General features: G+C 33.5%; 3 protein-coding genes across 5 annotated transcripts; all 3 read left to right on the forward strand.

Moving 5' to 3' along the window:
• The first annotated feature begins 264 nt into the window (after nt 1-264).
• On the forward strand, nt 265-12,864 carry LOC111706640 (pre-mRNA-splicing factor ATP-dependent RNA helicase PRP16). Of its 2 annotated transcripts, none has more exons than XM_023479552.1 (22): nt 265-463; nt 1,066-1,208; nt 1,500-2,039; nt 2,432-2,507; nt 3,079-3,228; nt 3,635-3,737; nt 4,188-4,365; nt 4,873-4,987; nt 5,236-5,313; nt 5,758-5,893; nt 6,169-6,265; nt 6,681-6,761; nt 6,964-7,052; nt 7,160-7,522; nt 8,348-8,560; nt 8,952-9,069; nt 9,464-9,630; nt 10,088-10,302; nt 10,595-10,708; nt 10,901-11,034; nt 11,801-11,995; nt 12,536-12,864. In XM_023479552.1, the coding sequence occupies exons 1-22, from the start codon at nt 350-352 to the stop codon at nt 12,753-12,755; spliced, it is 3,639 nt and encodes a 1,212-aa protein (XP_023335320.1). In that variant the 5' UTR covers nt 265-349; the 3' UTR covers nt 12,756-12,864. The 2 variants fall into 2 exon arrangements, with proteins under 2 accessions (XP_023335320.1, XP_023335321.1); XM_023479553.1 differs by having other exon boundaries at nt 3,082-3,228.
• Nucleotides 12,853-15,144, forward strand: LOC111706645 (UPF0428 protein CXorf56 homolog). Its single transcript, XM_023479558.1, has 6 exons — nt 12,853-12,985; nt 13,366-13,416; nt 13,708-13,814; nt 14,008-14,083; nt 14,423-14,565; nt 14,921-15,144. The coding sequence occupies exons 1-6, from the start codon at nt 12,869-12,871 to the stop codon at nt 15,087-15,089; spliced, it is 663 nt and encodes a 220-aa protein (XP_023335326.1). The 5' UTR covers nt 12,853-12,868; the 3' UTR covers nt 15,090-15,144.
• Nucleotides 15,113-22,532, forward strand: LOC111706641 (phosphatidylinositol N-acetylglucosaminyltransferase subunit A). 2 transcript variants are annotated; one of them, XM_023479554.1, is made up of 14 exons: nt 15,113-15,186; nt 15,630-15,707; nt 16,319-16,417; nt 16,800-16,893; nt 17,244-17,321; nt 17,707-17,749; nt 18,566-18,670; nt 19,344-19,592; nt 19,867-20,013; nt 20,636-20,694; nt 20,943-21,027; nt 21,289-21,391; nt 21,670-21,813; nt 22,362-22,532. In XM_023479554.1, exons 2-14 carry the CDS (start codon nt 15,633-15,635, stop codon nt 22,473-22,475), a joined length of 1,395 nt encoding a protein of 464 aa, XP_023335322.1. In that variant the 5' UTR covers nt 15,113-15,186; nt 15,630-15,632; the 3' UTR covers nt 22,476-22,532. The 2 variants fall into 2 exon arrangements, with proteins under 2 accessions (XP_023335322.1, XP_023335323.1); XM_023479555.1 differs by lacking the exon at nt 15,113-15,186 and adding an exon at nt 15,912-15,972 and having other exon boundaries at nt 15,627-15,707.
• The last annotated feature ends 351 nt before the right edge of the window (nt 22,533-22,883 follow it).

Consider the following 22,883-nt stretch of genomic DNA (forward strand, 5'->3'; position numbering starts at 1 on the left):
AACAATAGTTCAAACGGCAGTAGTCCAAATGAGATAGCATCCTGATCTTTGATAAAATTTTTATGTCACAATATTTAAAAAAAGAATACAAATTTTTAGTTCGATTGAACTGATGAACATTATTTTGTTCATTAGAAAATGAAAATATTTCAAAAAATAAGATTTTTCATTTATAGTTTAGTTATCGTCTTTGATTAACAAAGATCAAGAAAATAACGAGGCAGCTGCGCTGTATTTAATTTCCAAGAAACAGAACGTTAAAACGTATTGTCCTAGATTCTGAATTCTTATTGAATCATTATAATAATTTTACTAAATACAAAACTATCATTTTGTTTAAACTAGAAAAATGGGTGACGAATTAGTACATGCTGTTCTGGCAGGGTTGAATGAATCTGCGTCCAAGGGAGGATTAATTATCAGGAAGAAGAAGGACGAAGGAGGCGGAGATTCAGCGTTCAAGGTGAATTCAGGAGAACCTTTACGACAAAGATAAGCTTTAGCTTGGACCGGATTTAATGAATATTAGCCAAAACTGACCTTGAGCCGCGATATACCACGTATCTTGAATCGAGGATTCATAATTTTGCCTTGTCCTTGATGTTAACTACAGATATAAACTTAATTGAGTCGGTCGTAGGTAGTAGGTAGTTTAGCATTCCCATAGCTCAAATTATTTAAGGTCTGGCCAATGTTTGGTAAATTCTCAGTATAAGATTTTTGTATCCCCCCCCCGGCTCCCCTTCCTATCAAATTGTATATGCATCTCATATGTAACGCGGGGTTAAAAATGGATTTGTGACTGCAGCGCCCGGCCCTCTAGTCTGTCATGCCTGCTGCGCTTGGCCTAGAAATTGTCTTAACCCAACTAAACCCTAAATTAATACAAAATAAAAAATAATACTTTTAGTGAGAATTAATTGACGGTTCATCTCCGGTCATATTACTGGTAATTCTGTTCTGTCCCGGTTGTCTGCATATAGCAGAGGTTGAAAACATGTAGTCAGGTTTTTAAAAACAATTTTTTTTCTTTCTTTTTGTTTAAATTAAGTTTTTGATTTCTAGTTGCCGACTGGAGGCTCGAGGTTAGGACTGGACAAGCTTGCTGTAATCAAGGAGAGGGAAAGGAAGGAGGCCGAGGCTGCTCTCGCAAAGAAACGTCAGCTCGAGGACGGGGACGAGGATATAACCAGTGACAAATTTAAAAGGTAGTCCTTGGTTGCAATCCCATAACTGAAAAAGTAAATTAGTTCTTTTTTCAGCAATAAATAGTAAATTGTTTTTATATCAATGAAACTTTTGAAGGGAAAACAATTTGAAACATACTTAGAAAAAAGCTTATTGGGAATGAAGGCAAAAATAAATTAAGAAATAGTTATTCAATTAAAATCGTAGAAATGAAGGAGTGTAGAAAAGCAAAGTCATTAAATCATAGGCTGATATCCTAGTAGGTGAATGTTAATATCAAACTTTAAAGCATTTAATTTGCCAAATTTCAGGAAAGAGTTAAAGAGGGATCGTGAGTACAGGGAGATTAAAGAAGAAACTCCCTCTCATACTGGAGGAGTGAGTGAGGAGGCGAGGAGGAGGGAGGAGGAGAGAAGGAAGAAGGAAGAGAGAGGAATTACATATGATTCTAGAAATAAGGATAGAGATGAAAGGAAAAGGGATAGAAATAACGATCGTGATAGAAAACGGGATCGTTACGACCGAGATCAGGATCGGGATCGTGATAGGTATCGTGATGAAGATCGTGACCGTTACCGACGCAAGGATCGTGGTGATCGATCAGGTCGTCACAATGACTGGGAGCATGAGACCCCCAGGTCGGATCGTGGAATGAAAGATGACACCCTGACCCCGTTGATCCGTGTGAAGAACACCCCCGGACACGCCGGATGGGAGGAGGATGATACTCCCAGTAAACTCTCAAGCTGGGATCTACCAACCCCAAACAGTGGACGACGAGACGATGATAGTATACGGAGTTCAGATTGGAGATCGGATAAATTCACCTCTAGAAGGGATAAATTTAACAGGTATAAACTGGCCTTATCAATGTAAAAAATTAATTAAGGATGCGGGATTCAAGAAAATTCATATATGAAAATATAGTACATTACCTAAATCTTTGAAAAAAGTCCAAAAACATACCTCTCAAGCTAAGGGGGGGGGGGGCGGTACATCCCACTTGTACAATTGGAGAAAGCGGAATATGGAGGGTATCATAAAGCTCACAGTAATTAAAATAAGAAAGAATTAAAGAGAAAAGCCAGTTATTATTTTCTTTTTGGGAGAAATCCGGAATTTAATTTTACCAAGTACTATGTAATCAAATCTTCATTAATTAATTTTGAAAAGTCCCTCTCGGCTTTCAGTCGAAAGGTCACTCGACCATGAATTGAGAATTTTCTGATTCTGTGTCGTTCAGGAAGTATGATAAAGAGACTCCTTTACCCACCCCCAGCTACAAAAAGAACAACTGGATGAAGGAGAACAAACCAGGGGTAAATATTTAATAAACAACCGATCCCCACTATTTTAACATTAGTATTAGAAAAAGATCATGAAAGACCCCCAATGTGGGATCGCCAGACCGACGTTCGAGTAAGGGTCTCAGTCAGGTGCTGATTACCCCACCAGTTCAAGCAATCCCGCTTCTTTTTCCTCTACCCACCTTTCTAGGTTTGCCCCTCTTCTAGACTGTGCGTGATTATAAGTGAACCAAAATGATGAAAATATCCTAGATTTTTCTTAAAACATTTTTTTATTTTCAATTGTTTTTTCTTTATGCTAAAGAGATAATAACATTTAAGGATTAAGCAATTTACAATTTATAAATACAACAATGTGTTCCTCAATATCAGATAAATATGTTTAAGGTACAGGTGTGAATCGGCATGACATTATTTATATTGAGAGTCGCAAGAAATCACGCCTATAGTCCCTTAAATTAGAAATATTATTTAGAAATTTTAACTTTTAAGTGATAAAATTTTTGTTGTTACATTGAAATTATAAAGTATATTTTAGTGAAATTTACTTTTTATCCTTTTTACATAAATCGATCTGTTTAAGCAGATAAAGAAGGAACGGGAACCTGTGGACATGGATCAGTACAACGAGGAGGAGAAGAGGTTGGACAGAGACTGGTACAACATGGACGAGGGGCAGGACGAGTACCACAACGCCTTCAGCAACATCTCAGAGGAGTACATCAAACAGAAGGTATTATTATTTATTGTTTTCTTACTTCTGGAATTAAGAATTTAAAGTTTTTCTTTTTCTAACAAAATATTAACTTTTGCAGTTTTCTAATTAATGTAAGGTTTTGTAAAAAAAAAAATATCGTTCTTTTAAATAGCTCTTTAGTAACTCGGCATATGTTTTTAATTATTAGATGTTTATACATTTGAAGTTGATTCGTTTTTTAGTAGTTATTATCTACAATTTTTTTCCATTCCAATTTTTTAAACTATTTAAATAGTTAAAAAATGGAATGTAATTTTTTGAAAACTATTAAAAAGTTAAAAAAATTGGAACATCGTATTATATTTTCATTTTATTTTATAGTTTTAACTTTAAAATAGAATTATTTCTGACAACAAGAACAGATTCTAGTTATTTTTTTCAGGTAGCGCAGCAGGAGTTGAAGAGAGTAAAGCATCTGACTGCTAAACAAGCTGCTAGGAAGAAGGATAATGAAATGTGGGAGAAAAATAGAATGATAAGATCAGGTTAGCAAATAGGGAACAATATAAGGACCCTTCCCCCCCTCCATACCGAATTATGATCATTTTGCACTTCTTTGTTTTATCATTATTTTATTATGCATTTTTTGATCATTAACAACTTTTATTGTCGTGATGTTAATTAGTCAACATATAAATGTTCTCTTGACAAAGATGTTCAATGTCGTTTGGTATGCTTCATGTTATACTGATTGATTGATACATTGAATGCCAAATTAATTAAAATACTTTATGTTGTTTTAATAAACGTATTCAATTCTAAGTGATTAATTCATACATTTAACATTTTCTCTTCAGTATTATATTGAATGTTGTATTGATTTATTTTAATATTCAGTTTTTTATTTAAGGTTGTTTTAAAATTTTGAGAATATTTCGGATATCTTTCCCGATATTTCTGATTGATTGATTTATTATGATAATATTGATGTGTAGGAGCTGTACTCCGTCTGGATTACGACGAAGATTTTGAGGAGGAAGGTGAGGCGAAGGTTCACCTTCTCGTCACCAACATTATCCCCCCCTTCCTGGACGGTAGAATCATCTTCACTAAGCAGCATGAACCTGTTATACCTATTAAAGATCCAACTAGTGATATGGCAATGGTCTCAAGGTAACCAGGGATGGAAAGAGGTCCTAATTAAAGGGACTTTCGTGGTTACTCAAGTGACCCTTTATCGATAAAGATAGCGGCATGTCTGATTTTGTGCCCTTGAAGTTGAAAGTCTAATTAAGGATGACTAAGACATCCTTATTTGCCTTGCAAAAATTGATTATTTTTACAGGGGTATTTTTATAAAAGTTACTTGCGTATTTTTGCACTTGAGACATGTAGAAAATGATCAGAATACAACACTTATTCAGATAGAAAAATGTCTATATATTGTAACCGAGATAGTGGTATAAAGAGCACCGAGTTACTTGAAATAACGTCTCAGTCCCTTTAAAGGATTGTTAACCATTTTGCTTTTGAATCGTTGACGGTACTCCTGAAGGGTTGAGTAATATTTCTATAACAATCTCATGAAATATTTTTTAACCTTTATTTTATGAAATATCTACATAAAAACAAAACAAAAATTATCCGATTAGAATTATTGATGGCCGTTGAATATTTTAGGAAAGGCTCCAGGCTAGTTCGGATACACAGGGAGCAGGCAGAGAGGAAGAAAGCGCAGAAGAAAGAATGGAACTTGGCTGGAACTAAACTAGGAAATATTCTCGGCATTGAGAAGGTTAGGTTACGGTTGATTGATTGATTGATTGATTATTGGTTTTTGAATAATCAGGTTTTTTTGTCGTAATTTAGATTGTAGGATTCGAATTTTGACCATAATGATCAGATGATCAATTAGGATTGATTGACCGATTTATTTTGATATCATTGGTTGGTTGATTGATGGATTGATTAATTGACTGCTTAGGTGATTGAATAGGTTCAATGTTGATAATCTTTGATCTGATAATTCTATTACTATTTCAGACGGATGACAGGGAGCACAAAGATATGGACGATCACACAGATTTCAGAGAAAACTCAAAATTTGCCGATCATATGAAGGTGAGTTTTTAAAGAAAAATCATGAGTTTTATTGAAATTTTTTAACTTTCACGACTCTAAATATAGTTATTTTTTTTTGGGGGGGAATTAAGATTTCTCTATATTTTGTGCATAGAAATCGCAATTTTTTTTACAAATCCTTTCGCATATAAAATAACCCTAACGCTAAGAGTTCAGATTCTCAAAGGGTATAAATCGCTAAATTTTCAGATCTTCAACAAAAATTTTCTTAGGTTTGGGAAATTGTTTGAGGTAAAAAATCCTTGCAATTTAAGAGCCCGTTTTTTGTAACATCTTCCTAAAAGTTTTGAAATTAAATCCTTATTTCAATCCCAGCTAAGTAGTCATGGTGGGACTGCTATGTGGTCAAAGGCCGTCCCTTAGAGTCTGATTGATGGATAAAAATTACATTTTTCCAAATATCATGTTTTGTTTTCCCTCTAGGTTGACCAGGAGGGAGGGAAGACTGATTTCAGCAGAACTAAATCCTTGAAACAGCAGAGAGAGTTCCTTCCTGTATACGCGGTCAGACAGAAGCTTCTTCATCTTATCAGAGACAATCCGGTCGTTATTGTTATAGGTACGTGGTTTGGTTTGGCTTTTTATCAACGATTTTATTTGATTTTCTATGGGATTTTAATATAACTGCTTGATTATTTTTTTACATTTGATGTGGCTGTTTTACTTGGTTTGATTTAATTTGATGTGATTTCTATTGATTCTAATAGGATATCATTCAATTTGATTTAATTTGATTTAGATTTACATTTGATATTAATTGATTTAGATTGTTTTTATGTGATTCATTCAATTTGATTTTACTTGATCTGATTTTGATTGTGTGTTGTTGTGTAGGTGAGACAGGATCTGGTAAAACTACCCAGCTGACCCAGTTCTTGATGGAGGACGGATATACTAAATATGGAATGATCGGATGCACACAACCTAGAAGGTAAAACATTTTCATTGAAAATTTAACTCTTCATTTTATATACTCTTGTAATCCCTTGAGTTGGTTAGTATGCTTGTAGCGTTACTAACCTGGGAACCCAGCTTGGCGTGAGAACTAAACTTTCTCGATAAAAGTCAACCCACTTCACCTAGAATTGACAAACCAAGCTAAGAAAATTTCATTGGTTCTACCGATTTCCCCGATCTAAATTCAGGCAAATTCGTCAACTGATTCCTGAGTTATGATCGGGCATACAATCCAACAGACAAACAGAGATTACTATTTTATATATTTAGATTAGGTCGTTAAATAAGATGTTGAGTAATCTATTTATGAACCTTTCCTACTGAAGTTTAGAGGAAAAAAATCAAATCTATTAAACTAAATATAGAAAACATGTTGTGTAACAATGTAGGGTTGCCGCTATGTCCGTTGCTAAGAGAGTTAGCGATGAAGTTGGCGTAGAACTAGGAGATGAAGTTGGATACTCTATCAGGTATTTATAAATTATTGTTTAAAGAACTATTTATTATTATGGGAGTTGAGACAGAAGAAATGGGATAAGCGATGGATAGAATTAGGCTTTTGTAGATTGTCATCTACGGGAATAGTTTTGAAATTTGATTATTTATCGATTGATAATATTTTGATTGAGTTTATATAAGATTATTATTTTCTAACCGTTTACCACCCAATAGGTTTGAAGATTGTACAAGCGAGAAGACAATTATTAAATACATGACAGATGGTATTTTGTTGAGAGAGTCGCTTAGAGAACCTGATCTAGGGAAATACACATTTTTAGAATTGTTTATGTTTTGTTTTGTTTTCTGTTAATTTAGAATGTCTCATTTCTTATTTCTATTTTTTTTAAAAATTGTATTATTTCTGCAGACATGTATTCCTGTATTATAATGGACGAAGCTCATGAAAGATCACTAAACACAGACGTCCTTTTCGGCCTGCTCCGCTCTGTAGTTGCGCGGCGGAGAGATATGAAACTAATTGTTACTTCCGCAACGATGGACGCAGGAAAATTTGCGGATTTTTTCGGCAACGTTCCCACATTTACAATCCCCGGTCGTACCTTCCCCGTCGAAATAATGTACAGTAAAAACGTGGTGGAGGATTACGTGGACGCTGCTGTGAAGCAGGCGGTGCAGATCCATCTGACGGCCGACGAGGGGGATATGCTCATTTTTATGCCTGGGCAGGAGGATATTGAGGTCACCTGTGATACTATCAAGGAAAGATTAGGTAATTTGACATGAGTTGAGTAGTGTTTTCTTCGTAAAATCAACATATCTATGCTTTTTTTTGGGGGAAGGGGCTTGGGGGGGGGAGGCTGTGTTGTATCGTTTTAGTGTCGAAAGAAAAAATCAGGGTAACAAATGAAATTGACCATTAAATGTAGGTTTAAACTGTTAACACCTTTATATAACATTAATTTATTTATTTCCGGAGTAAAACACTGATCACAGATTTCTAAATCGAAGATTAAACAGACATTAGACAATGGCAGAGATTTATCTATTTATTAAAACCGAAAAATTGAAAATGATCACTTCTAAGACCAAGCTTTCAAGAGTAGTATTGTGAATGTCTTGGTTTTAAACGAAAATAGTTTTAGATAGTGCTTAGTATGCGTTGGATCCGCAAGATTTGGCTTCCTGGATCCGGATCCGCAAAAATATGCGGATTCAAGTTTCAGTATGAAAATAAGCGAAAAAAATTGAAAATTATGCTTTGTTAAAACAAATTCAGTAAATATTATAAAAATAGTGTGGATCCAGGATCCGGATCCGGATCCTCACCAAAATGAAATGGATCCTATGCACTAGTTTTAAAGTTTAAAAAAATGGAAAACTAAATAAATGGTAAACCGTAAAAAAATGGTAAAACTGTAAAAGAAAAATTGCAAAACTAAAAAAATGAAATACTAGATCAGAAATGGAAAAACAATAAAGATAAGGAAAAACTAAAATAAATGGGAAAAACTATAAAAATAAATTAATAAAAAAATCTATAAAAAAACCTTTAAATTATTAAAGGAAAATCTTTAAATATGGAAAACTATGTTAGATGAGGTTGACGAGGCTCCAGGGTTGGCTGTTCTACCGATCTACTCCCAGCTTCCCTCCGATCTCCAGGCAAAGATCTTCCAGAAAGCTCCGGACGGATTGAGGAAATGCGTAGTGGCGACAAACATTGCCGAGACCTCGTTGACGTTGGACGGTATCAAGTACGTGGTGGATTCAGGATATTGTAAGATGAAAGTGTACAATCCGAGAATAGGTAGGGAATGATCATTTTATCTTTGTTTTTATTCGGCTTAATCATGAGGTTTTATTCCCTCTCACCCCAATATTATCCTTTTCAGCTGGGGGTAGGAAGTTCTGTTCTAGAAAGCAAACATGTTTTTTATAGTAGACTGTAGTAGGGTAACGTAGGGAGGATGAAGGCAGAATGAGTGTAGGAGAGAAAGGTGAACACAGGTGGAGAGTAAGGAAGATATGTGTGCAGTACACGTGTGGGACCGGGCCGCGTACAGTAATGGCGGTACATAATTGGGAACAGAGGCTAGTCCGGATGTCGTCTTCAATTTGTGTATCCTATCTAGACAATTCTTGTCAGTAGCCTAAACAACAATTAATTATTATTTTTTCTAAAACCAGTTTTTATCTAGGTATGGATGCTCTACAGATATTTCCTGTATCTCAGGCTAATTCTAACCAGAGGTCGGGCCGAGCCGGTAGAACTGGTCCGGGCCAGTGTTACAGGCTCTACACGGAGAGACAGTACAGGTATGGTTAAAAATATAATATAATTTTACTGGAATTTCCCGGATATTTTTTTTCAATATTCGCAGAAAAATATTAGATCCTATGTTAACAGTATTTGAAATAATTTGCTTAAATTCGAGGAGCTTTCTGATGAAAAATTTAGAACTTAAGCAGTTTATTTAAAGCCTTATTAAACCACGTTATAGAAACTTTTAAACAATATTACTACACTCATTTTCTTATTCCCCGTTATAAAATTTTTGCGTTAAAAGCATAAAAAGTTCAGGTTTTCTTCTGTGTGCCCTAAAACATCCCAGGCGGAGGTTCAGGGAGGGCTAAAGCTTCTGAAATTGTTTAATACAGCAAATCCGACAGAAACTTAATACAATTTATAGAATTTCTTCTCTTGTTGCAGGGAAGAACTATTAACCACCTCTGTGCCTGAGATCCAACGAACTAACCTGGCCAACGTGGTTCTCCTTCTCAAATCTCTAGGTGTAGAGAACCTACTGCAGTTCCATTTCATGGATCCACCCCCGGAGGACAATATTCTCAACTCTATGTACCAACTATGGATTCTTGGTAAACCTAAACATCTTTTTATACTTCGTTTGAATCCTTAATTTGGGGTTGATGTTAGATCTAATCCATAAAAAAGTAGACTGGAATGTAAAATTTAAATATTTTTTAGATTTGTTTGTCATAGTTGTCCCGTCCCCCTGCATTTCTACAATTTTATGTTCGTTAATAACAATAATAAAAAAATGATTTTGACCAAAGAAGGGACTTGAACCTCAAATCTGTATACAAGAGACTTTGAGCCTAAAACAATCCTTTCATTACATAATTTGATTTTATATAAGGAAAATGAAGGTTTAAATCAATTGATTGAAGTGTATTTTTATTTGATGATTTTATTTACATTGCAGTGATTTTATTTGATTGATTTAATTAACTTTTTTGATTTATTGATTTATTGATTGACTTAATACTTTGTGATTAATTGATTTTAGTTAATGATGATTAATTGATTGTATAGGAGCTCTGGACAACACTGGTCAGCTGACAGATCTTGGTCGGAAGATGGTGGAGTTCCCCCTGGATCCTTCCCTCTCCAAGATGTTGATTATCTCGGAGGAGATGAGGTGCTCCCTCGATATCCTCATCATCGTTTCCATGCTCAGTGTTCCCTCCATCTTTTTCAGACCGAAGGGCAGGGAGGAGGACAGTGACGCTGCTAGAGAAAAGTTTCAGGTTTAATTTTAGAGATTTCATTTGTCTTCACAACAAAAATTAGATTTTTGCAGAATTTTCTGTTGCTCATTTAGGCCTGATCGGATGCGAACAAACGAAAAAACAACAAACACAAATAAACAAGCCAAATAGGTTTAAAACTTTTTTTGGGGAAAAATATTTTCCAACTAAAGTTCAAAGATTTTTTCCACAAATTCATTCATTGCTTGTTAAATGACCTTTTGGAGCTTTTCTATCATTTTCTTCTTAATCTGTATTTGTGATGTCTCGTAATATGATGTTTTGATTGCAGGTTCCTGAGTCTGACCATTTAACCCTGTTGAATGTCTACCATCAGTGGAAAGCTAATGGATACTCTGCGCAATGGTGCGCCGACCATTTTATTCATAGCAAAGCTATGCGCAAAGTGAGTACTCATAGTCGTTGTAGTTTTAAGGGTCAAAGCTGAAATATATGCACTTGTAGGTCTGGTAAATAGTAATATTGTCAATTTGAAACTCTATTCTAGTCAATTTTACCCTGATTAAAAGAGGTTTGGTTTAAACAGATTTAAAAAATTTGTGAAATTACAAGATTTTAGTAATATTTCCGCTATAAGGTGCGCGAGGTGCGCGCGCAGTTGAAGGAGATTATGGAGAACCAGAAGATGGAGATGGTGAGCGCAGGAACGGACTGGGATGTGATAAGAAAATGTATATGCGCGGCATTCTTTCATCAAGCAGCCAGACTCAGGTGGGTTTAATTCATTGATGTAATGCTACCCTACAAGAAAAACAGACCGAAAGATTTTCCGACCTACACGTGTACAGGGTTACCCATATAGGACGAGACTACAAAGACGACCTATCCACTTTTAGAAATACCGATCTGAAGGCCTTGCTTTGTTCTTGATTTAGTAAAGTCGTCTCGAGTTTGAATCGTGGATAGTGGAACCGAGCCCTAAAAGCCTGATTTGATTTGATATTGGTTCGAAATTATTTTTTAAGTGTTAAACTAAAGGATTAATAAAAAATCAAAGATGCACGGAAGTATAAAAGTATGGATGAAGACGGAAAAAGTTCCGTGAAGTCGTCTCTGAAATCTTGTTCTGGGTAGGTAACCCTGTATTAGATTTGAAAACAGGTTATGGAAGGGTAAGACATGTTAATGGATTTGTACGGGGTTGCAACAATGTGTGGGGACTTATTTACAAATAGTAGTTGAACTAGTATCTAGATCAAGTATTTCTAGTAGTTGAACTAGTATCTAGATCAAGCATATCTTTCTCTTCATTTATTCCTATTAATATTGATCTAATTTGTCATCTTTTGATTTATAAAGTGACTTTTTTATTTGTTAATAAATCCACATATCACTTTTACAGGGACCACAAAAAAAATAATCAATTTCAAAGAGAAAAGCATGGATATCTCATTGGTCATGTTACTTTTTAAATAAACTTGAAATTACGCCTGGAATCCCTTCATGTTAAATACGTTTAATTAGATATATTGTTCAGAGGTATTGGTGAGTATGTAAACGCCAGGAACGGTATGCCTGCTAACCTGCATCCTACCAGCTCTCTCTTTGGTATGGGGTTCACGGCGGACTACGTGGTGTACCACGAGCTCGTGATGACCACCAAGGAGTATATGCACACCGCAACAGCAGTGGACGGATACTGGCTCGCGGAGCTTGGGCCAATGTTCTATAGGTTAGATCACTTCAGTCTTTACAGATACACGATTTAATTTATTTTAATTTTAGTATAAAAACAAAAACATTATGGTTGTTTAGACGCGAGATCAAGTTTTTTTAAAGATAATTTCCACTTCAAATGATCTTGAACTGAACACTCGTATTGAACTCTAATATTCTAATCAATGAATCTTTTCAAGCCGATCATTGATCTGTCCAAAATTTTGAAATATCACAGGTTTACGAGTTACGACTTAAGGATGCAAAAATATTAAGATTAGAAATTTTAAGTATAGATAGTTTGCAGTTTTTTTTTTCTGATTTGGGGGAAATCAGTCGTAGGACAAAGCTGCCTTTGAAACTAAAATAAGACGAAAGATTTATTTGAATTAGTTTTTCTCAGAGTTCAGTCTAATCTTAAACCATTAATAAATCATAAATACAAATTCACACAGTCGGGTCTAATTTTGAAGATTAAAGTTGTGACTAAGGGACTCGAGACTAAGCTTTCAAATTGCTGCGCTTGGATTCTGATAATATTATTGTTCGTTTTCAGTGTGAAGGTGAAGGGAACCATGTCCAGTGAGACCCGACGTGAAGCATTGACGCAGTTGAACACCATGGAGGCGGAGATGAAGAAGGCGACGGAGAGGATGAAGGAGATGGAGGAGGAGAAGGAGCAGGCCAGGCAGAAGGAGAGGAACAGACAGTCCATTAGTACACCTGGATCAGAAGTTAAAACTCCAAGACGAACTCCAGCAAGATTTGGACTCTGAACATTTAAAAAAAATTTAATTAATCACAAAAATAAGTTCTGTTCGTACTAACCATATCGTGACATAAATGTATATTTTTTGTCCCCATGATCTAAAAAAATGTTGCAGATAAAATGCCTTTGCCAGCGAAAAAAGCGTTTCTCACAGAGGACTTTAAACTGGAGACAAGTAAAGATGTTCTCCAGGCTGATGAGAAACCTCTGCATGTATATTACTGTTTGTGTGGGCAGGTAATAAATCAGTTTAATATTATATTTGTTAATATTTTCATCAAACATTCATTTTGCACAATATTTAGGCTTTGTAGAGTAATTTTTGTTTAACTTTTGAGCGAATTTTTTGCTTAAATGATTATAATTAGCAAGTTTATTTAATGTCTCATTAGTCCTTTATCCTTATTTGAAAATCTTTTCTTAAAAACTTTAAATATCAGTATAATGTTTTCTTGGCAAAATAAAAAGCCATAACCCACTATGTTATGTCTTTTTTTTTTTGTAACATTTAGAGAAAAATTTCTGGTTTTGTTGAATATTTACGGTCCGCGTCTAAAATAGGTAATTTTTTCGCACCATTCATTTTTTTTTGGCTTGTATAATTTGTAAATATTTAGATGGCTGTAATCCTTGATAGAGCTGTAGACAAACTTCCTTTGAGACCAAAGGCAAGTATTATAACACAAGTCTTTTCCCTTTTTCTATTAATATTTCTAGTTTTTAGAAGTTAACCATCATAAATCTAAAATTTCACCAGTTTTAACGTTTATCGGGAAGGGAAAAAATGAAGAAAGACGTGCACAAGAGCAAACTTTATTTTTAGGTTGTCTTGTTTGGGATGGTGATCGCTTGAAAGAAGCTCAATGAATTTACTTTTTTATCAACGGTTTGCGTGCTGCAGACGGGAAGAAGCACACGCGCACAAGATCAAACCTAATTTTCATGATATTTGTGCTTAGGATGGTGCGCGCGTTATAGACGGCAAGAAGCACGCGCACAAGATAAAACTTGAATTTGATGAGATTGTTTATATTAAGAGAGCAGAAGGAGTTGAGAAACAGCATAGGTAGGTTAAGGGAAGGGGGGGGGGGAGATTTCCAACTAAAGCATTTCTAATTTGTAATAGCATTATTTTTAATTAAAGTCCCCAATTTGGTATCGGATTTAAAGACAAAATGGCATTTTCCCTTTTTTTGAGTTTTCGTTATGATGAAAAGCAAACTAGCTTTCTACTTCATTGGTAATACAATTTTTTTTAGATATAAATGTCATGGTTGTGGGCTTCAGATATTCTATAGACATGATCCTGATACAGATATAACATTCATATTCAAGGTAGAGATATTCATTATACATGAGACATAATATTCATATTCAGGGTAGAGAATAGATATCTATTCATAAATAATCATATATTATATATATATTTTATTTAAGAGGTATTTCTCCAAAGTAAAGCTCAACATTTTCTTGAGGTTTTCATCTCTGAATTTGAACAGTAAGGAAAAATTTGTGGGTTGAAAAAAAATTGAAAAAGATTTCCATTCTATTTTTCATTTTTTCTCCAAAATTCATATCTGAAAGATTTGACTTCTTCTAAACACTAGTTTTATTAAACAATAAGACATTGCTTCAAGCAACTAAAATCATGAATTTCAATTCCGTTATTTCCAGGGAGCTGTTCGATCCGCAGCGCAAGGTATCTCTCAGAAGGATATTTACTCCCAGGTTGCCCAAGAACAACCGAAGAAAAGAATGGTCACCAAGAACTTTAGAACAATGGGAAAATATTCTAGTGTTACTGTTAGTACTGTCAGGTTTGTTTATAATCTATTAACACTGTCTAGAGACGATTGACGATTTAGAATTGGGGGGAAATATTCCCACAACCTCTATTTTTGGAGGTTTTTAAATATTTTCTCCTGAAACCCTTAATATTTTATGTTTTTGTTATATTTCATAAATAGATAATTATTCACTTACTTACTTAATTACTTACTTACTTATTTACTTACTTACTTACTTACTTACTTACTCACTTACTTACTTACTTACTTACTTACTTACTTACTTACTTACTTACTTACTTACTTACTTACTTACTTACTTACTTACTTACTTACTTACTTACTTGTTTACTTACTTACTTACTTATTTTTCTGATTGATGTAGTGATGACGAGGATGAGCTGGAGGACAAGGAGATAGCTGAGAACTACGCCCTTAACGCTAAGATCATCAACAAGCAGCTGGACAGGAAGGGGATGATGAGGAAGGGTCTCCAGGAGGAAGGAGCTCCCCCGCCTAAATCCGCCAAGAGAGGAACACTCATTGACCAATAGTTTTTGTTGTTTAACTTCTGTACCTTTAACATAAATATAAATTTTACTTTTCAGAGTGATATGTATATTCGGACATCGGCAGCATTCCCTGTAATAGGTAAACATTATAGAAAGTAATTTTTTAACCAATGTTAAGTACTTTTTTCCAGTGGTCAAAATTAATGAGAAGAGAAATATATTTGAACTAGATATGGCTAGTGCCTACTAAATTAGTACAGTCTCGACGACACTACAGAATTATTTCAACTAAATGTCAATTACTTCTCCTGATCCATCAATTCCGACCATGTCCTTAAAATAGACGTATTAACCCAAAAACCGAATCACAAATTTATACTTTACAATCCCCCCAATTTCACACCTTCTAGTTAAATTACTTAGCCTCAGAGGCCGGGATTATAGTGTATCCTAGCAGAAGCACAAAGTATCAGACTGGCCTGCACTGTCTTCTTATGGTTATTACATACTTTGAAGTTGATGGGGAAAACTCCACTTGAGAAGTTATTTTCCGATCTAACAATGAAGAGCACTTTTCTCTAGAGAATGGTGCACACCGTTTGCATGGTGTCAGACTTTTTCTATCCGAACATGGGGGGAGTTGAGTCGCATATATTCCAGGTTCGTTGGTTTTTCAATTATAGTTGTTATTGGCATTGTTAGATAATCCTCGGGAACTTATGTAGAGATATAAATTGCATGTCTTGAGTTACTGACCACGGTTCTGATGAAGGAGGCGTTGCTTCTATGACATTTTTCAATATCTCAATAAATAATGGTGTTAGCCGGTTCTACTTTCGCATGTATACTCATCTGATGCTCTAGGAACAGTATATGACGTCAAATCTGCAATATCTCTGTTCGGAGACCGGAGATATATGATGAGGTACCTCCGTCGGCTCTGGTATTTTATTAAGATATTGAAAAATGGCATAGATGCAACGCCTCATTTTTTTACTGGTAATCTTTCATCAGCATCCGACATTTTTTATTTACCTACTTGGACATCTTATTTTCTTAACTAACTCCGCCATTTTGTTTTCTTTACCAACTCCGCCATTTTGTTTTCTTTACCAACTCCGCCATTTTGTTTTCTTTATCAACTCCGCCATTTTTTTTTCTTTACCTACTCCGCCATTTTGTTTTCGTTACCATCTCCGCCATTTTTTTCTTTACCAACTCCGACGTTTTTGTTGTAAATTAGCCTATAGTTCTAGATTTATTTGGTTTAGTTGTCGCAATGTTTGTTGGAAAGAGGACACAATGTGATTGTAATCACACACTTCTATGATGACAGGGTTGGAGTTAGATATATGACAAACTATCTGAAGGTAACAATACTTTATCATTAACAAAGCAATAATTAATAGTATTGATAACAATAATAACAATGATGATATTAATAACAAAGATGATAATGGTAATTATGATGATAAAAATAACAAGATTGATAATAATTATAACAATGATAACAATAATAACAACGATAACAATTATAACAATGATAACAATGATAGTAATTAAAACAATGATAACAATGATAATAATGAAAAAAATGATTAAGGATTTCTGATAAGTAATAACCATTGGATGCAAAATCGACGTAACAAACGCGTCTTTATATATATTTTGTCTTAAACCCCAAATAGGGGCAAACTGAGAAATTCTGCGTAAAATCTGTAGATTTGCTGTTCATATCTGATTACATTTTAGGTTTATTATCTACCCATCCTTCCTTTTTACAACAAATCTATTTTACCAACAATTATTGGTTCTCTGAACTACCTTAGGAAAATATTCCTTGCAGGTGAAAAAAATGCACAATATAAGTTTATAAAATATTAAGATAAATACCGCACATAGAAAATAAAATCAAATACCGGAAAAACAAATAAATAAAATTAAAAAGAAAAAAATGCAGATTTATCATTAAAAACCTGAAATTTAAAACTCTTATTCTAAAAATTTCTAATTCCCATATATTTGCAACCTGATTTCTAATTCATAGTTGATCAAGCAAAATTAATTTCATAGTTTGATAATACTAAGGTATTAAACATTGTTTATATTTTGACCTTTAGCCTCTTGTCTCTTACTTGTCCGACAGGTTTTGATTTCAAGTAATTTTTTTTTCAATTAAGAATTTTTTTATTTCAGAAAAAGTGACAATTGTTCACGGACATTCAGCCTTCTCTTCACTTGCTCATGAAGCTCTTTTTATTGCGAGCTTATTAGGAACAGTTCAAGTTTATAACAACATTTAATTCTTTCTATATTTTCTAATGTTATAAGTTTTTTTTTACTTCATTCAGGTTCACCCAATGTCGTTTATCTATGATTTAAGAACCTTAATTTGGATTTTTTAAAATCAAATCCAAGATTTTAGAAAAAGTTTAAAAATCTTATAATATATATATATATAATATAAATGCATATATCTATCACAAGCTGCAAGGCTATTGCTTAATTCCTGATTTATTAAGTTCACTTCGGGTGAGTTATGCGGATAGTAGGGCGTCCCTCAAATTCTGATTTGATTTAAAAACATTTACATTTTCATAACATTTATAAATACCATTTATGCATTTTTTTCATGTTATTTTGAATTGTAATTATCAAGATATACCTTCAGTGTTCACAGACCATTCACTGTTCGGATTCAGGTTTAATAGCATTATTAGACAAAAAATAACAAATAAAAATATTTAATTTTTTAAATTTTTTATCAAATGTCTGAAAACTGAAAGCATATAATTTGGTTGATAATTCAACAATAAGCTTAACCCTATTTAGCCTGACGTTTGGTTTACTGACTGGCTGCCTGGGGGGAAAGGGGGTAAAGTTGAGCCCACTCTAATTTCGAATTCTAGTTATTAAGCAAAATGTGCCAACAAAAATTGCGCAAATTGCAACAGATTATAGATTTTTAAAATGCTCTTGACTTAGCGAATTGAAGTATGCAGAAATATTTGTGTATTCAAGAAAAACTGAAAATGTGCAAATTCTCTTTAAAGGCGTCTGTGCAAAAATCTGTGCAAAATTTCTTGGCAAAAACTGTGCAATCTGCTTGCTTTTGTTATTGGCTTTCCAAAGATCCATAAAATATTAAAATCCAATGACTGGAAGTAGGTCTAAATATATGTAGATTTACTTGATACTTGTGTGTTGATCCTCAGTGTTCCATCTAGGAATATGTAGAGGATTTTTTCAGGAACTAATGATCATCTGCCGGAAGAATGTTATCTTCTAGGTTTGTGAATGATCCCAGTGATCATTGTGGATCTAATGTTTAGTCGGGTTAGTTAGAAAAACCAAAAAATTTGATCTCCTTAGTTCAAATATTTTTTGAGTTATCGCAATAGGCCCAGGCCAGATAGGGTTAAAAATCTAAAAAAGAAGATTTTTAAGTTTTCCAAGATGGCTGCCAGGTAGAAAAGCTGACACCTCTATTCATAGTGTTCATATGCTGTTTAATTCAGTGATGCCAGCGCTATTGTAACAAATACATTCTTAAAGTACTCGTTATCCAACACTAGTCACACCATCTGCGTCTCACATACTGGAAAAGAAAATACCGTACTCAGGTTTATAATTTTAAGGAATTATTCAGATATTTGGTGGATTTCATAGGTGTCAATTGTTAGATTAAGGGTTTGTATCAATAATCATACCTACCTCAGGGTTTAAACATACTTATAAACTAATTAAATGGAGGAAAATTAGCGCTTTTTCACCTTAAGAGTTTTTTTTTGAAAGACTCTTATATCGTCTTTCGCGTTGAGAAGTAATTACATAATTCTTAAAGTATTCCAAAATTCACGGAAAAATACATCTTCAAAGTTTAACTTGGAAAATAAAATTTAAAATTAATTTCTTAGGTTTTTTGAATAAAATAACAATGCCCGTTTTACAACAGTACCCTGGAAACATTAATCTGATCAAAATGTGGAAGATACCGTCGTTTTCTGACTTGAAAAGTGTTAATTCTGACAATTTCTTCATTGCTTTTTATAAGCAAGAAATGTGTAAGTCACTTTCGCAGAGAAACTGCAAATGAAAATAAACAGTTTAAAGAAACGAAAACATGAATGTATAATTTTTGCTTGATTAGACAAAGCTATTAAGGGTACCGTACTACAACGGGTATTGCAATATTTGCATTAAAGTAAACTTCAAATTGTGCTTTGTCTCTCAAAAAAAATGTTTAAAGGAAGAAACAACTTATCTAACTGGCAAATTTATGAATGTTTTTATTAGATCGGGAGTAAATGCTCAGGACGTATCCGTGATACCGAACGCAGTTGATGCGGTCAAATTCCGGCCAAAACAATCTAAAACAACACTCAAGTTTAACAACCAACAACCTCCTAGTCACAAAATTACAACAACACAACAACAATCTACCATTAATACTGAGAAGAAAAGACTAAGAATAGGAAAACTACCTGACGAAAAGGATGAAACTAAACCTATAACAATTGTGATAGGAAGTAGGCTAGTTTATAGGTGAGTAAAGAACATAAATGAGGATGGAATCTTTTATTATTATGAAGATTTATTCATACAAAAAGATAAATGATAAAAGACAAGTATGGTGAAGTTTATTTTTTTAAAACATTTTCGAATATATAGTTTCACAAAATATGCAAAATTATGCAAAATTATGCAACTTTAATTATCACTCAGGACGTAACAAATTCATCACTTTAGAAATTTCATCGTTTTCAAATCCTTGTTAATTGTTAGGGTTGCTTGAAATTATGTCAACTGTCCCATTTAGGAAAGGAATAGATCTGGTGGCCGAGCTTATCCCACTTCTTTGTCGTCGTAAGTATTGTGGGCGCCACGTCAACTTCTTGATAGCTGGGGACGGTCCTAAGCGAATTCTAATTGAAGAAGTTATAGAGAAATATAAACTACAAAGACGGTGAGTCTGTTCGCTTCAAAACTAACGTTTTTTGCCTCTCAGAATCAGAATCCATTAGATCCTGGTTTGTTTTTAATGAAACAGTATATGTTCAATTTTGTGAATTGTAAAACCAATTTTTGCATATTTTCAGCCAACCGAGATCAACCAATTAAAATAACTTTTTAGTTAAGTTAAGTGTCCAGACAGAAACTTTAAATTAAGAAGCTTGGTGTTACTTCTTCTGGCATATCTTTTAATATTGAAAAGAACACAATTATCTAAAGTTTACTACTTAGAATACTTTTGTTGATCTGAGTTTGGAACTCTTATATTGTGGATATCTAGATATCAACGTTTGGTCTCCATCTTAATCGGCAGAATAATTTAATCTTTATTCGATATCACGGAAGGATTAACTGAATTGAAGAGATTCAACATTGATTCTCAAATTAAAAGTGTTCACTGTAGATATCAACCAAGCAATCTGGATTGTGAGTATTCAACATAAAATTTCCTAGCTCTGGACAACTTGTTGCTAACCCAATTGAACTTGAGAAATTGTCAGGTTCTCTTAAATAAGAACAAGTATCTTTCTCTTCTATAAAACCAAAAATTAAAAATATTTTTAATGTTAATTTAGAGTAAAGATGCTTGGAGAGCTTAAACACTCTGATGTTAGAGACAAACTTTTGATAAAAGGTATTTTTTACAAAAATTTAAAATAGAATTTTTTTTTATTAAAAATAAATTACTAGCATTACCGACCATTATTTTCAGCACAAAACAGTGATTTTTAGTAAAAAACATTAAAAATATGTAATATTTTTAGTAAAAAACATTACAAATATGTAATATTTTTAGTAAAAAAATATTACAAACATGTATTATTTTTAGTAAAAAACATTACAAATATGTAATATTTTTAGTAAAAACATTATTATTTTCAGGTGATATTTTTCTAAATACAAGCTTAACTGAAGCTTTCTGTATGGCCATAGTTGAAGCAGTAGCTTGTGGACTCACTGTTGTTAGGCATATTATTTATCTCAATAAGTCAGGGGCTTTCTTGAATATTTCTTATTCAAATTCTCAAAAAAATTTTAAAAGGGGATTTTTGTTTACAAATATGCAATGCAGAATCCATAAAATCAAAAATTACTCAATCTCATCTTTGCAATTTTCAATACTTTCAATGAGACAATTTGGAAATTTTGATTTTTGGTCGTGTTAAATCCATTTTTCTTCTGTGTCATTTCCTAAACAAATGAAAAGATAAAATATTGTTTTGAGCAGTACTAGCGTTGGAGGTATACCTGAAGTGCTTCCATCTAGGTTCATATATCTAGTTGATCCTAACCTAGACTCTATACTACAGGGTGTATACACTGGTATACAGGTATATATACATCTAGGATTATATATCTAGTTGATCCTAACCTAGACTCTATACTACAGGGTGTATATACTGGTATAAAGGTAAATATACATCTAGGATTATCTACCTAGTTGATCCTAATCTCCGAAATTTCCTAATTCTTTTTTTGTCGATTCTTATTCTGAAACTTGATGGACCAATTAAAATCAGGTAGATTTTCAAGAACTCAATCTGTTGCGGATCCAACGGACTCGGATATTGCATTTGTGTTTATACTAAATCTGTTAATAATGTTTCAGGCAGTGATAACTGGCACACGGCCAAGTGCCACCGAGTGCAATGAGTTTGTTCGGACATCTTATTGTTGGAGAGACGTTGCCAGGAGAACTGAAGTAGTTTACCAATCTGTTTCTACTGGTTTGAAACCTTCTCTAGCTAGAAAGGTAGGTTAATCAATCTGTTTCTACTGGTTCAAATCCTACTCTGGTTAGGAAGGTAGGTTTATCAATCTGTTTCTACTGGTTTAAATCCTACTCTAGTCAGGAAGGTAGGTTTATCAATCTGTTTCTACTGGTTTAAAACCTACTCTAGTTAGGAAGGTAGGTTTATAAATCTGTTTCTACTCTAGCTATGAAAGTAGATAAAATAAAACCCCCCCATCTAAAAAATTAACATTTCTCCGGGTTTGTTTGAGAAATATAAATGGTCTAAGAGGAAAATATATGATTTGTTTTGTAAAAAAATATTAAGACGGATGTAGTATTATTAAATTACTGGCTCAATTTCGGTTTGTTAATTCTGTACTGTGTAAAGATTCAATAAAGTTGAACAATCTAGAAATGATTTCAATGATGTACGGGGGAGAAAGCCCTATGCTGCCATAATTTCCAAAAGAAATTCTTAGACGAAGTATTTTTCGAAGTGTCTTCCTAATACAAAAAAATTATATCTCTTAAGTATTTCTACCAATAGATAACTTGTTGTTTGTTAGGTGAGGAACCTGTGGGACTGTGGACCTATGGCCGGACCATTTATGGCAGTTTTATATCTTGCTCTTCATTATCTTCTTCTTTTAATTAACTGGGTCTCCCCCATCAAAAGATAGCATTTTCTGTATGTTAAATTGTTTTTATAGATTAATACATTTAATTAGTAATTAATATCCAATTTGAAAAGTATAGGTTGATGGAACACAAAATTCTAATAATGCATATTTTGCAAATAGTATTTTTGTAGCAATTTGGCACAATTAATCTGCCTAAAGATGCTGAATTTTGAAAATATATTTTATACTTTTAATACTTGTATATTTTGCCAATACTTAAATTTTCTAATCTTGCTGCCATAAGGTTTTACTTTGTAAACTTTTGTAATATTACATACATGACTATTGAATATAGGGTGCAAACCTTACCTGTAATATTTTGATTTCAGAACTGCAATATCTATAATCCTTACCTTTGACCTTTTTTTCCATTGATTAAAAAGCATTTATTAATTTGATTTTTCTTTG

This window comes from Eurytemora carolleeae, unplaced genomic scaffold (genome assembly GCF_000591075.1).
Source record: "Eurytemora carolleeae unplaced genomic scaffold, Eaff_2.0 scaffold741, whole genome shotgun sequence".
NCBI classification, from domain to species: Eukaryota; Metazoa; Arthropoda; class Copepoda; order Calanoida; family Temoridae; genus Eurytemora; species Eurytemora carolleeae.